Below are 13277 nucleotides of genomic sequence, written 5' to 3' on the forward strand. Positions count from 1 at the left end.
GCACACAGTTTTAATCTGCCAGGAAGTTTCAACATTCATATTTCTTTACGTACTACACGAATATGTAATAAAAATGGGGGTTCCTATTTAAATAAATGCAGTTGATATCCGTTTGACCTATGGCAGCGCCATGTAGCGGGCCAACCATAGCGCCATCTGGTTTTACCCCTTCAAGCTAGACGAGTTTCGTTCTTTGTACTTTTTTGGTTTGATGCTTATTTCGTGAGATATTTGGCCCGGTCACTATCAATGGACCACCCTGTATAAAGTGTGACGGTTCGCCTGTGAATGAAATGGAAGGCGGCGTCGGAGATTGTGGCAGATGCGCTCGGCTTGCGACCCGACGTACGTACCTTGAGCGGGCGTCGGCCAGAGCGAGCCGCGCCGCAGGTGGGCAGCGGGCGGCAGCGTCGGCGGCGGGGGCGGCGGCGGCGCCGGCGCCGGCGAGTGCAGCGACTGCAGGGAGTGGTGGAGCAGCGGCGGCGTGAGCGACGCGGTGCCCATCTTGCGCCGCTTCCGGCAGCCCGGAGACTCGTCGGCGATGCCGGCGACCGCGAACCGGTCGTGCACGGAGGAGAGCGCGCGCAGGAAGTCCGCCAGGGACGTCTCCTCCAGCACGCTGCCCATGTGCTCCGTGTGGCCGCGGGCCTGCGCCGCGCCCTGCGCAACAGCCGGCAACCCTTCAGCGACCTTCACCGGCGGAGGGTACCAATCCAGACCAGCCATTCGGGACGGACTGGCTTTCTCTCGTGGGAGAAGGTAGGGTAAGGTGACGAAGAGTCTAAAGGTCTCCGTAAAGCATTTTGTCAAACTTAACTTTATCAAATATTTGACTATATACATCGAGGTTTGACGCGTTTGTCAAGCACCGATCGTGTTTGACAAAAGGGGAAGGTAGAGTATAGTGACGGTCTAAAAGCCCCCATAAAGCATTTTGTCAAACTTTGTCAAATATTTGACTGTGTACATTTCAGTTTGACGTGTTTGTCAAGCACCGATCGTGTTTGAGAGGGGAAGGTAGGGTAAGGTGACGAAGAGTCTAAAGGCCCCCGTAAACGATCAAGCATTTTGTCTTTGTCAAATATTTGGCAGTGTACATTGCAGTTTGACTTGTTTGTCAAGCACCGATCGTGTTTGAGAGAAATTGTGATTGACAAAAAGTTTGACAAGACGGCGAACGCCGTTTCTGTTAACGTTTCGCCACATTTGTTTATTAAAAAATTCTTTCATTGTGATTTACCTTGCTGTAACGTGAGTTTCCACTACTATGAAAACTACAATCAAGTATGAAAACAAAATAACACTGACAATTACCACAGTGGTAAAGCTATTATATCTTCCCCAGCAATACACACTGAAGATATGATATGGGTTAATAATAGCTCTCTCGATGTTCCAGATGTGAAATTTTTTTTATAATTATGTCAACTACCTAATCGCTCGTAGTTTCATTTCACAAAGGACAAGTCATCAGCGAGAGCCAGTGTACAGAATAAAACAGAATTTGTAGGCCATTCACGAGAATGATACTAAGTTTCCCAACGATTTTGACGCTAGTATTTGCTAGCAGTGGGCTTTCAATTCTAAAAATGAAAATACGGAGAAAAAGAGAGCGAATCTACAGGAGTGTGTGATGTGTTCCGTAAATAAATATATTTTGAAACAGCTCAATACACATATTTTCACATGTATAACCTCTTTTTGTGGTTACCAAATTGGTAAAGTACTGTCTTAATACTTAAGCCTAGTATCTGCAGCAAAAGCCTTGCTGGGTATATGAAATTATCATATAAAAGGTAGTCAACTTTAAATTACTAATGTGTTTGTAAGGTGTCAGGCAAATCCAACACCTTCCATGAAAAACTCTGACATGATAAGCAAATCCAGTAGTATGTCACATAGCTCCGAATAAATCGTGACATTAAATTAACCAAAGTAATACGAGTAACGAGTGAGCAAATGGAATACCACAGCTAACACAAGAATGCCTAAATGCATGTCATACCTTCCCACCGTGAGACAGACGCAGTTCCGAGTGGAGAAACGAGAACAGAAGCCGAGAGCAGAACCGTGTTCAGCTGGAAGGCGCTACGATAAGGTACGAGACACCCACGTCACCAGCTAACCGCTAGGACCCCCCCCCCCCCCCCCCCCCCCGCCCATGTTAAAAGCTAGAGCCCTCCAGAAGAACAGTATAGATCTTACGATAACACTAAAAGGATCACCCCAGCCGCAAGTTTTAGCGTGAGATTTTTTCGCGTCTCTATTACGTCAGGACCATCCCCCAGCCCATGTTAAAAGATAGAGCCCTCCAGAAGAACAGTATAGATGTTACGATAACAACAAAAGGACCACCCCAGCCGCAAGTTTTAGCGTGAGACTTTTTCGCGTCTCTGTTACGTTGCAAACTTTAAAAACATTGCCCCACCACGAAAAGTATAACGTTTCTCATTAGATAGACAGAATTTTTGTAGGCAGAGCTTAAGGTTAACATTGAGACCCTGATTGGTCAGATGAAAACACAGCCAGATAGTTTTTTTAAATCAGCTTCGGAAAATTGTAGTAAGGAGAAGTAAGGAGAGAGTTGCTTCCGAGACGGCGAGGTAAGCGGAGCTGTGCTGCTCGCCGCCCCCTGACGAACACCGACAAGGTAATGAATGCACGCGATGCCGCATAACAGCGCATAAAGCTTCACTCAGAACTGCAGAAGTCTCATCTGTTACCCCCCCCCCCCCCCCTTTTTTTGCGCAATACTAGTGTCGATCGTCAATTAATGCTCATGGTGTCCACATTTGCCACTTGAAGTAAAAATCTGAAACGCGATGATTTTTCTGTTATGTAGTTATTGAGAAGCCACATCAGCCACTGTAATTTACGACAAGTTAGGTAAGTAATTAAAGATAATTGAGGGTCACTGTAGACCATTTTGTTAGTTTTCTCTTTTGTGAAACTTAATTTAAACCTAGATTATAGATGTGATATTGCATAGGTTATCCTTCGATCCATTGTAGAACTTGGAAACCCATTCAGGGAATATTCATTCACATTTTTGTTGAACGCAGTTGGTTTTTACCATCCTGTATTAAAACATTTCCTTTTATCAATAGTGCAATTTATAAACAATGTTTTGTGAGTAGAATAGAATTTACAATGGTAAACTTTGCTTTTTCGACGTTGTTTTACCAGCTAACTAAAAATAGGAAAGCCTTGAACCCCTTCTACTAAATTTAGTTAGTATTAAGATTATTTTACAGGGAGTGCAGTGGAGCTGACGCTGAAATCATTAAGTATTTGGTTATATCATCGCTAGTCTCACTGAAGTCTTCTGAACTCTGCATGTCATGTGTGGTCTGGCGTCTCCTTACCAGCAACAGGTCCCAGGTTCAAACTAGTCAATTCCCTAAAAAACACGCTCAGAGCGTCGTTGCGCGAAAGTGGTAGGGAGGCACGATATAGAACCGACAGACACCACGCAGAATGTTAGATGTTAAGTCAAAAATAAAGTAAAATTTGGTTCCCTTTCAATCTTAGTACGGCGTTTTCATTTCCTCTAAGTGGAATAAAAACACGCAGACAGTCACTGACCATATGTTTTGATTATTTATAGAATTTTTCTGGGTTTGTGACGGCACCGTCAATATGCAAAACCACCCACGCTTCGGTCACACTGAAGAGCCAAAGAAACTGGTACACCTCCGTAATATCGTGTACGGCCCCCGCGAGCACACAGAAGCGCCGCAATATGATGTGGCTTACACTTGACTAATCTCTGAAGTAGTGGTGGTGGGAACTGACACCATGAATCCTGCAGGGCTGTCTGTCCATAAGAGCACGAGGGGGTCGAGATCTCTTCTGAACAGCACGTTGAGGCCATCTCAGATATGCTCAATAATGTTCCTGACTGGGGAGTTTGGTGGCCAGCGGACGTCTTTAATCTCAGAAGAATGTTCCTGGAGTCACTCTGTAGGAATTCTGGACGCGTGGGGGGTCGCATTGTCCTGCTGGAATTGCCCAAGTCCGTCTGAATGCACAATGGACGTGAAAGGATGCACAGGATCAGACAGGATGCTTACGTACGTTTCACCTGTCAGAGTCGTATCTACATGTATCAGGAGTCCCGTATCACTCCAATTTCACACGCCCCACACCATTACAGTGCCTCCACCAGCTTGAACAGTCCTCTGCTGACATGCAGGGTCCATGGATTCGTGAGGTTGTCTCAATACCCATCCATATACGTCCATTCGCTCGATACAATTTGAAACGAGACACGTCCGTCCAGACACCATGTTTCCAGTCAGCAACAGTCCAATGTCTGTGTTTATGAGCCCAGGCGAGGTTTAAAACTTTGTATTGTGCAGTCATCAGGGGTACGCAAGTGGGCCTTCGGCCCCGAAAGCCCATATCGATGATGTTTCGTTGAATGGTTCGCACGGTGACACTCTTTGATGGCCCAGCAATGAAATTCTTAGCAATTTGTGGTAGAGTTGCACTTCTGTCACGTTGAATGAATCTCTTCAGTCGTTGTTGATCCCGTTTTTGGAGGATCTTTTTCCAGCCTCAGCGATGTCGCAGATTTGATGCATTACCGGGTTCCTGATATTCACCGTACATTCGTGAAATGGTCGTACGGGAAAATCCCCACTTCATCGCTACCTCGGAGATGCTGTGTCCCATCGCCCGTGGGTCGATTATAGCACCATGTTCAAACTCTTGATAACCTGCCAGTGCAGCAGCAGTAACCAATCAACAACTGCGCCAGACACTTGTTGTCTTACATAGGCGTTGCCGTCCGCAGCGCCGTATTCTGCCTGTTTACATATCTATGTATTGGAATACGCATGTCTATCTATACCAGTTTCCTTGGCGCTTCAGTATACTACGCATGAAGAGGTTACGAACAAGATCAATGTTTTACGTTTACTGCGACATACAAGTGGAGTGGAATGAAATAAAAGAAACCGAAGTTCTCCAGTTTTTCCACGGACGATGTGGGCTATATACTCCCACATTCCTGTATGTTAATGACCCGTCATTAGAGGACCAAGTAGAAGAGAATAAATTTTCGCACACTTGTGTCTTCTTTTTCAATGTGCGGGTGAAGTAACGCTAAACATGTTGTTATACGTTTCACTGTCCATCCATAATTTTATACTAGCCGATAAGGCGTGGCGCCTTATATAGCTCCTGTCTAGAGCCTGTGTATTGGGAGACGGACTCAATGCGTGTACAGTGACAGATGGTCCGAAGTGGGTTCAGTCGAGTACGTAGTTCTAGTTTTCATCTGCTAGAGGACAGTAGTGCTCAAATACATTGAAGAAACAAGTCAAGAGAATGATTTTGTGCATTGTTATGTTTATTTCTTGAAGGATTTTTGGTTTATTTACAAGAGCAGTTGAACGGAATGGACAGTGTCTTGAAAGGAGGATATAAGATGAACATCAACAAAAGCAAAACGAGGATAATGGAATGTAGTCAAATTAAGTCGGGTGATGCTGAGTGAATTAGATTAGGAAATGAGACACTTAAAGTAGTAAAGGAGTTTTGCTATTTAGGGAGTAAAATAACCGATGATGGTCGAAGTAGAGAGGATATAAAATGTAGACTGGCAATGGCAAGGAAAGCGTTTCTCAAGAAGAGAAACTTGTTAACATCGAGTATAGATTTAAGTGTCAGGAAGTCGTTTATGAAAGTATTTGTGTGGAGTGTAGCCAGGTATGGATGTGAAACATGGACGATAACTAGTTTGGACAAGAAGAGAATAGAAGCTTTCGAAATGTGGTGCTACAGAAGAATGCTGAAGATAAGGTGGGTAGATCACGTAACTAATGAGGAGGTATTGAATAGGATTGGGGAGAAGAGGAGTTTGTGGCACAACTTGACTAGATGAAGGGATCGGTTGGTAGGACATGTTTTGAGGCATCGAGGGATCACAAATTTAGCATTGGAGGGCACCGTGGAGGGTAAAAATCGTAGAGGGAGACCAAGAGATGAATACACTAAGCAAATTCAGAAGGATGTAGGTTGCAGTAGGTACTGGGAGATGAAGAAGCTTGCACAGGATAGAGTAGCATGGAGAGCTGCATCAAACCAGTCTCAGGAATGAAGACCACAACAACAACAACGTTTTTACAGTTTTCTATATGCTTTTAGTAGTGTGAATGATGCGTGAATGTGGTCTAAAGTAAATATGTAGATCATTGTTCTACTGATAAACGCTGTACGAACTAGCGTGAGAAACATTTAAGAGAGTGTGAATGCAGGCGATGGGGAATTTTGCATCATAATATGTTCAGTACGTTTATGATAAAAGGAAAGCTAATTCGAGTGCAAATGAAAATAGTTAATAACGTAAAATATAAACAAAATATCAGAATGTTAAATATTTCTAATGTTCTAATGTGTGTGAAATCTTATGGGACTTAACTGCTAAGGTCATCAGTCCCTAAGCTTACACACTACTTAACGTTAATTATCCGAAGGACAAACACACACACCCATGCCCGAGGGAGGACTCGAACCTCCTCCGGGACCAGACGCACAGTCCATGACTGCAGCGCCTTAGAGTTAAATATTTATTTCGGGAAAAAGTACAGGTCGAAAGTGTGTTATTTGTTGATTGGTTAGTCATGAAAAGCGCGGACTAACGCGGGAGAATAATGCTTTTTTGTTGCCCTTAAGGAAAATCGACCAATCACAATCGAGTGTTCTTCGTGCGTCTTTTCTCCTGGAGATAGAGAATGCTTACAGCAGTCTAAAGTAGTTTGAGCCCAGCCTTTCAATGGTACGGCCGTGTGTAGTATGAGCTCCGAAGGAAGTTGTAATTCGCAGAATGTAGTTCTCCTACATGTTTCAAAAGTGTTTTAAAGTGAAGGCTTATTTATTCCGGTGATTTTTTTTAGAAAGTATGGACTTTTTAAGTAATTTTGTGTATGAAAAAAGACAGTAATCCTGCATGACATATTGAGCAGATCGGTAACTAAAAAGTCACTAGACACCGATAAACTTGATAGTATGGCGAGCATTTTCAAAATGGTTCAAATGGCTCTGAGCACTATGGGACTTAACTTCTGAGGTCATCACTCCCATAGAACTTAGAACTACTTAAACCTAACTAACCTAAAGACATCACACACATCCATGCCCGATTCAGGATTCGAACCTGCGACCGTAACGGTCGCGCAGTTCCAGACTGTAGCGCCTAGAACCGCTCGGCCACTCCAGCCGGTTGATCATTTTCATTTAAGAACAATCGGTCCTTAGTAGCTGCTAAGATTTCGGGAAATACGTTACCATAAACTTGCTAACGTGAATGAAAGGGATTCTGCATGACTGTGCTAAGATTACCGCGGGCTTGGCAGTGCATGTGACCATTATCAAGGTTCAGAATATACCGAATTTTACCATTATTTCCACCTTTCATACAAAATTAAGACTTTTCCCTATTCTTGGAACAGTTACATTGTCCTGGTGCGAGTTGCAGTATGGTAGGTTTCTGCTCGGCTTTCCTACCAGCGATCTGCTGCAACGAGTTCACAGATAGGTGGAGGTAATCTACATCTACATGGATACTCTGCAAATCATATTTAAGTGCCTGGCAGAGGGTTCATCGAACCACCTTCACAATTCTCTATTATTCCAATCTTGTATAGCGCGCGGAAAGAATGAACACCTATATCTTTCCCTACGAGCTCTGATTTCCCTTATTTGATCGTGGTGGTCGTTCCGCCCTATGTAGGTCGGTCACAACAAAATATTTTCGCATTCGGAGGAGAAAGCTGGTGATTGACGACGAAAAACGCCTTTCTTTTAATGATTTCCAGCCCAAATCCTGTATCATTTCTGTGACACTCTCTCTCATATTTCGCGATAGTACAGAGTGTGCTGCCCTTCTTTGAACATTTTCAATGTACTCCGTCAGTCCTGCCTGGTAAGGATCCCACACCGCGCAGCAGTATTCTAAAAGAGGACGGACAAGCGTAGTGTAGGCAGTCTCCTTCGTAAGTCCGCTACATTTTCTAAGTGTCCTGACAATAAAACGCAGCCTTTGGTTAGACTTCCCCACAACATTTTCTATGTGTTCTTTCCAATTTAAGTTGTTCGTAATTGTAATACCTATGTATTTAGTTGAATTTACAGCTTTTAGATTAGACTGATTTGTCGTGTAACCGAAGTTTAACGAGTTCCTTTTAGCACTCATGTGGATGACCTCTCACTTTTCGTTATTTAGGGTCAACTGCCACTTTTCGCACCAGTCAGATATTTTTTGTAAATCGTTTTGCAGTTTGTTTGGATCTTCTGATGACTTTATTAGTCGATAAACGACAGTGTCATCTGCAAACAACAAAAGACGGCTGCTCAGATTGCCTCCCAAATCGTTTATACAGATAAGGAACAGCAAAGGGCCTATAAGACTACCTCGGGGAACACCTGAAATCATTTGTGTTTTACTCGATGACTTTACGTCGATTACTACGAACTGTGACCTCTCTGACAGGAAATCGTCAATCGAGTCACATAACTGAGGCTATATTCTATAAGCACGCAATTTTACTACGAGCCGCTTGTGGGGTACAGTGTCAAAAGCCTTTTGGAAATCCAGGAATACGGAATCGATCTGAAATCCCTTGTCAATAGCACTCAGCACTTTATGTGAATAAAGAGCTAGTTGTGTTTCACAGGAATGATGTTTTCTAAACCAATGTTGACTGTGTGTCAATAGAGCATTTCCTTCGAGGTAATTCATAATGTTCGAACACAACATATGTTCTAAAATCCTGCTGCAAATCGACGTTAGCGATATGGGCCTGTAATTTAGTGGATTACTCCTACTACCTTTCTTGAATATTTGTGTGACCTGTGCAACTTTCCAATCTTTGGGTACGGATCTTTCGTCGAACGAACGGTTGTATATGATTGTTAAGTATGGAGCTAATGCATCAGGATACTCCGAAAGGAACCTAATTGGTATACAGTCTGGACCAGAAGACTTGCTTTTATTAAGGGATTTGAGTTGCTTCACTTCTACGTTACTCATGTTGTTCTCGATTCGAATTCTGGAATATTTGCTTCGTCTTATTTTGTGAAGGCATTTCGGAAGGCTATGTTTAGTAAATCTGCTTTGGCAGCACTGTCTTGGATAGTATCTCCATTGTTATCGCACAGAGAAGGCACTGATTGTTTCTTGCCGCTAACATACTTCACATACGACCAGAATCTCTTTGGATTTTCTGCCAGGTTTCGAAACAAATTTTCGTTGCGGAAACTATTGGGGGCGTCTCGCAATTAACTCCGCGCTAAGTTTCGAGCTTCTGTAAAGGATCGCCAATCTTGGGGATTTTGCGTCTGTTTAAATTTGGCATGTTTGTTTCGTTGTTTCTGCAAGAGTGTTCTAATGGACTAAAGTAACCGCGCCGCCGCACTGCGTCCACGGTCTGGGTGCGTGAGCCCCACACCACACACTGTCCTTTTCCCTTCTGTTTTTGCACAATGAAAACTGCCAGGCGCCTGCACAGGTAGGGTCTGCCACACAATAGCAGTGTGACCACACAGATAGATTACAGAGCCTGTGTACAGAGAGAGTGGCCATAGGTGAAGTTGCCCGTGATTGGTTGATTAGCTTTGGCGCCATTTTTCTGCCAAACGTCTCTCGCGCTTCCTATGTTCGCCGTGCTTTTGAGTTGAAGTTCAGAGGCCTTTTGGAAACGATTAAAAGGTATTTGAATTATTGAGAGGCTTGTTATGCGTTGTGCATGCATGTTCGATTTAGTTGTATATCGTTTTTAGTACGTAATTAGCGTTCGGGATCTTAAATACGAGTTGAAATAATGAAGCGTTTTGTGATGAAGTCGGTAGGCCTACATGTTTGAAGGAAACACGTTACTAATTGTACAGTATTGTTTTTGATATCTATAATTCGTTCTGCAGACGTTCGTAAACGATGCCAGGTTGTGATGCATTTGGTTGTTCCAATAGAGGCGAAGGTGGATTTCGCACGTTAGCATTTCCACGCAATGAAGAAAGACGAAAGCAGTGGGCAGTTTTTTTTTAAAATATTTTTAGTCACGCAAAACAGGTAGGCCTATTACAATATCCTGAATTTTTAAGCTCTTATTTCTTTAACAGTTCGTGCACACTGGTAGCATCACAAGCTTTTCTGGAGCCAATATCTGACGTCCTTGCTGGAAACGGAAAGTTACTGTAATTGTTGTGTCATGCTCATTCGACTTTATAGCGTCAAACTTTATTTCGTTCCGAATCAGAACACTAGGCATTATTTTGGTTTCAGTATTATTGCCTGACTGTTGACGCAGGCAAGTTGTAAGCACGTTTTCCGCAGTAGTCGTGGTTGCTGGAACATTATTCGTAGCAAATAATTGTAGGTACTCTTGAAAGTTTTTAATAGGCGTACTTACTGTGGGGTACAAGGGATACGGTAGTTTTCTTGTTATATTTGGTCGTTATTGCAGTAGCCTACATTTAACATTACTTGATATTTGTAATCTTTTTCGTTTGTTATCTACAAGAGGTTCAAATGGTTCTGAGCACTATGGGACTTAAATGCTGTGGTTATCAGTCCCCTAGAACTTAGAACTACTTAAACCTAACTAACCTAAGGACATCACACACATCCATGCCAGAGGCAGGATTCGAACGTGCGACCGTAGCGGTCGCGCGGTTCCAGACTGTAGCGCCTAGAACCGCTCGGCCACCACGGCCGGCTCTACAAGAGGTATTCAGTATATATCTATATACAGGGTGTTACAAAAAGGTGCGGCCAAACTTTCAGGAAACGTTCCTCACACACAAATAAAGAAAATATGTTATGTGGACATGTGTCCGGAAACGCTTACTTTCCATGTTAGAGCTCATTTTATTACTTCTCTTCAAATCATATTAATCATGGAATGGAAACACACAGCAACAGAACGTACCAGCCTGACTTCAAACACTTTGTTACAGGAAATGTTCAAAATGTCCTCCGTTAGCGAGGATACATGCATCCACCCTCCGTCGCATGGAATCCCTGATGCAGCCCTGGAGAATGGCGTATTGTATCACAGCCGTCCACAATACGCGAACGAAGAGTCTCTACATTTGGTACCGGGGTTGCGTAGACAAGAGCTTTCAAATGTCCCCATAAATGAAAGTCAAGAGGGTTGGGGTCAGGAGAGCGTGGATGCCATGGAATTGGTCCGCCTCTACCAATCCATCGGTCACCGAATCTGTTGTTGAGAAGCGTACGAACACATCGACTGAAATGTGCAGGAGCTCCATCGCGCATGAACCACATGTTGTGTCGTACCTGTAAAGGCACATGTTCTAGCAGCACAGGTAGAGTATCCCGTATGAAATCATGATAACGTGCTCCATTGAGCGTAGGTGGACGAAACTAAAATGAGCTCTAACATGGAAATTAATCGTTTCCGGACACATGTCCACATAACAACTTTTCTTTATCTGTGTGTGAGGAATGTTTCCTGAACGTTTGGCCGTACCTTTTTGTAACACCCTATATATATATATATATATATATATATATATATATATATATATATGAAAGAAAGTCGTAAGCAGTTGTTTACTTGTGAAATGCAAAAAGTTTGAAGACGTGACAAGAAGTACTAATACGTCTCACACTTTTTGCATGTCATAAGTAAACAACTGCTTACGACTTTCATTCATCTGACGTAATACAGGTACGTTAAATCTTTAGCGCTATGCACTTCCGATACAAAACAAATGCTATACACTATATTTTTTTATTTACGTTAGTTTCGTTGCAATATGTCTAGTAAACGAACTTTAAAGGAGGTAAATGCAAGTAACGAATAATTTTTAAAGCCACTGTATCAAATTTCCCTGTGCTGTACGTAGTAGGCTACTATGAGTATATTATAGCTCTAAAGAAGGGCATTTAACGAATTATTTCGCCATATTGTCTTGTGCTTTTGATTCGGTGAGTGTGTACTCCACTACTCCACTACTGACCATTCAAAAGTCCCGCGCGCAGTTTGGCAGAAAAATGGCCGCCGTATCGTCCGGTTGGCCACACTCTCCCTATACAGGCTCTCTGACAAGGGAACCTCCCCATCGCACCCCTCTCAGATTTAGTTATAAGTTGGCACAGTGGATAAGCCTTGAAAAACTGAACACAGATCAATTGAGAAAACAGGAAGAACTTGTGTGGAACTACGAAAAAAAAAGCAAAATATACAAACTGAGTAGTCCATGCGCAAGATAGGCAACATCAAGGATAGTGTGAGTGCAGGAGCGTCGTGGTCCCGTGGTTAGCGTGAGCAGCTGCGGAGCGAGAGGTCCTTGGTTCAAGTCTTTCCTCGAGTGAAAAGTTTACTTTTCTTTATTTTCGCAAAGTTATGATCTGTCCGTTCGTTCATTGACGTCTCTGTTCACTGTAATAAGTTTAGAGTGTCTGAGTTTTGCGACCGCACCGCAAAACCGTGCGATTAGTAGACGAAAGGACGTGCCCCTCCAATGGGAACCGAAACCATTTGATCGCAAGGTCATAGGTCAACCGATTCCTCCACAGGAAAACACGTCTGATATATCCTATACGACACTGGTGACGGCATGTGCGTCGCATGACAGGAATATGTTGTCGACCCACCTAACTTGTACACTTGGCGAATGGGTAAAAAGATTCTTCTACCTTGCCCGATTTAGGTTTTCTTGTGGATGTGACAATCACTCCCAAAAAAGTGATGAAAACATAAGAGTTTGTCACATAAACTGCAACAAATGAATGCAACAGTTTCACAGTCGCACGGTTTTCCCTGTGCTCTGTCAAAACATATCTTTTTAACGTTTTCAAATTTTTCCCGTTGAGGTGTAGCGCCCCAATATTACGGCGCAGTTACCTCGCATCGGACGAACGGACGGACAGATAATAATTGTCTGAAAATAAAATATTAAACTTTTCACTCGAGGAAAGACTTGAACCAAGGACTTCTCGTTCCGCAGCTGCTCACGCTAACCACGGGACCACGGCGCTCCGTAGCTCACAGTATCCTTGATGTTGCCTATGTTGTGCATGGACTACTCAGTTTGTATATTTTGCTTATTTTTTTCATAGTTCCACACAACTTCTTCCTGTTTTCTCGATTGATCTGTGTTCAGTTTTTCAAGGCCTATCCACTGTGCCAACTTATAACTAAATCTGAGTTGGGCGCGATGGGGAGGTTCCCTTGTAAGATAGATCGGTCAGCGGCGCACTCTGTGGGAAACGGCAGGGGGTTGGCGACTTATTTGCCTGGAAT

The 13277-nt window shown here is 43.2% G+C and overlaps 1 protein-coding gene across 1 annotated transcript in view; it reads right to left on the reverse strand.

The window, feature by feature from the left end:
• Positions 1 to 438: 438 nt before the first annotated feature.
• The window catches only part of LOC124551055 (open rectifier potassium channel protein 1), a gene marked incomplete at its 3' end in the record, with an annotated part of 237323 nt that continues 224484 nt past the window's right edge, over positions 439 to 13277 (reverse strand). Inside the window, exon 10 of the mRNA XM_047125930.1 lies at positions 439 to 660. Coding sequence (XP_046981886.1) covers positions 439 to 660 — 222 coding nt within the window. The remainder of the gene's footprint in view (positions 661 to 13277) is intronic.

The sequence above is a fragment of the Schistocerca americana genome, chromosome 9, assembly GCF_021461395.2.
Source record: "Schistocerca americana isolate TAMUIC-IGC-003095 chromosome 9, iqSchAmer2.1, whole genome shotgun sequence".
In the NCBI taxonomy this organism is placed as follows: domain Eukaryota; kingdom Metazoa; phylum Arthropoda; class Insecta; order Orthoptera; family Acrididae; genus Schistocerca; species Schistocerca americana.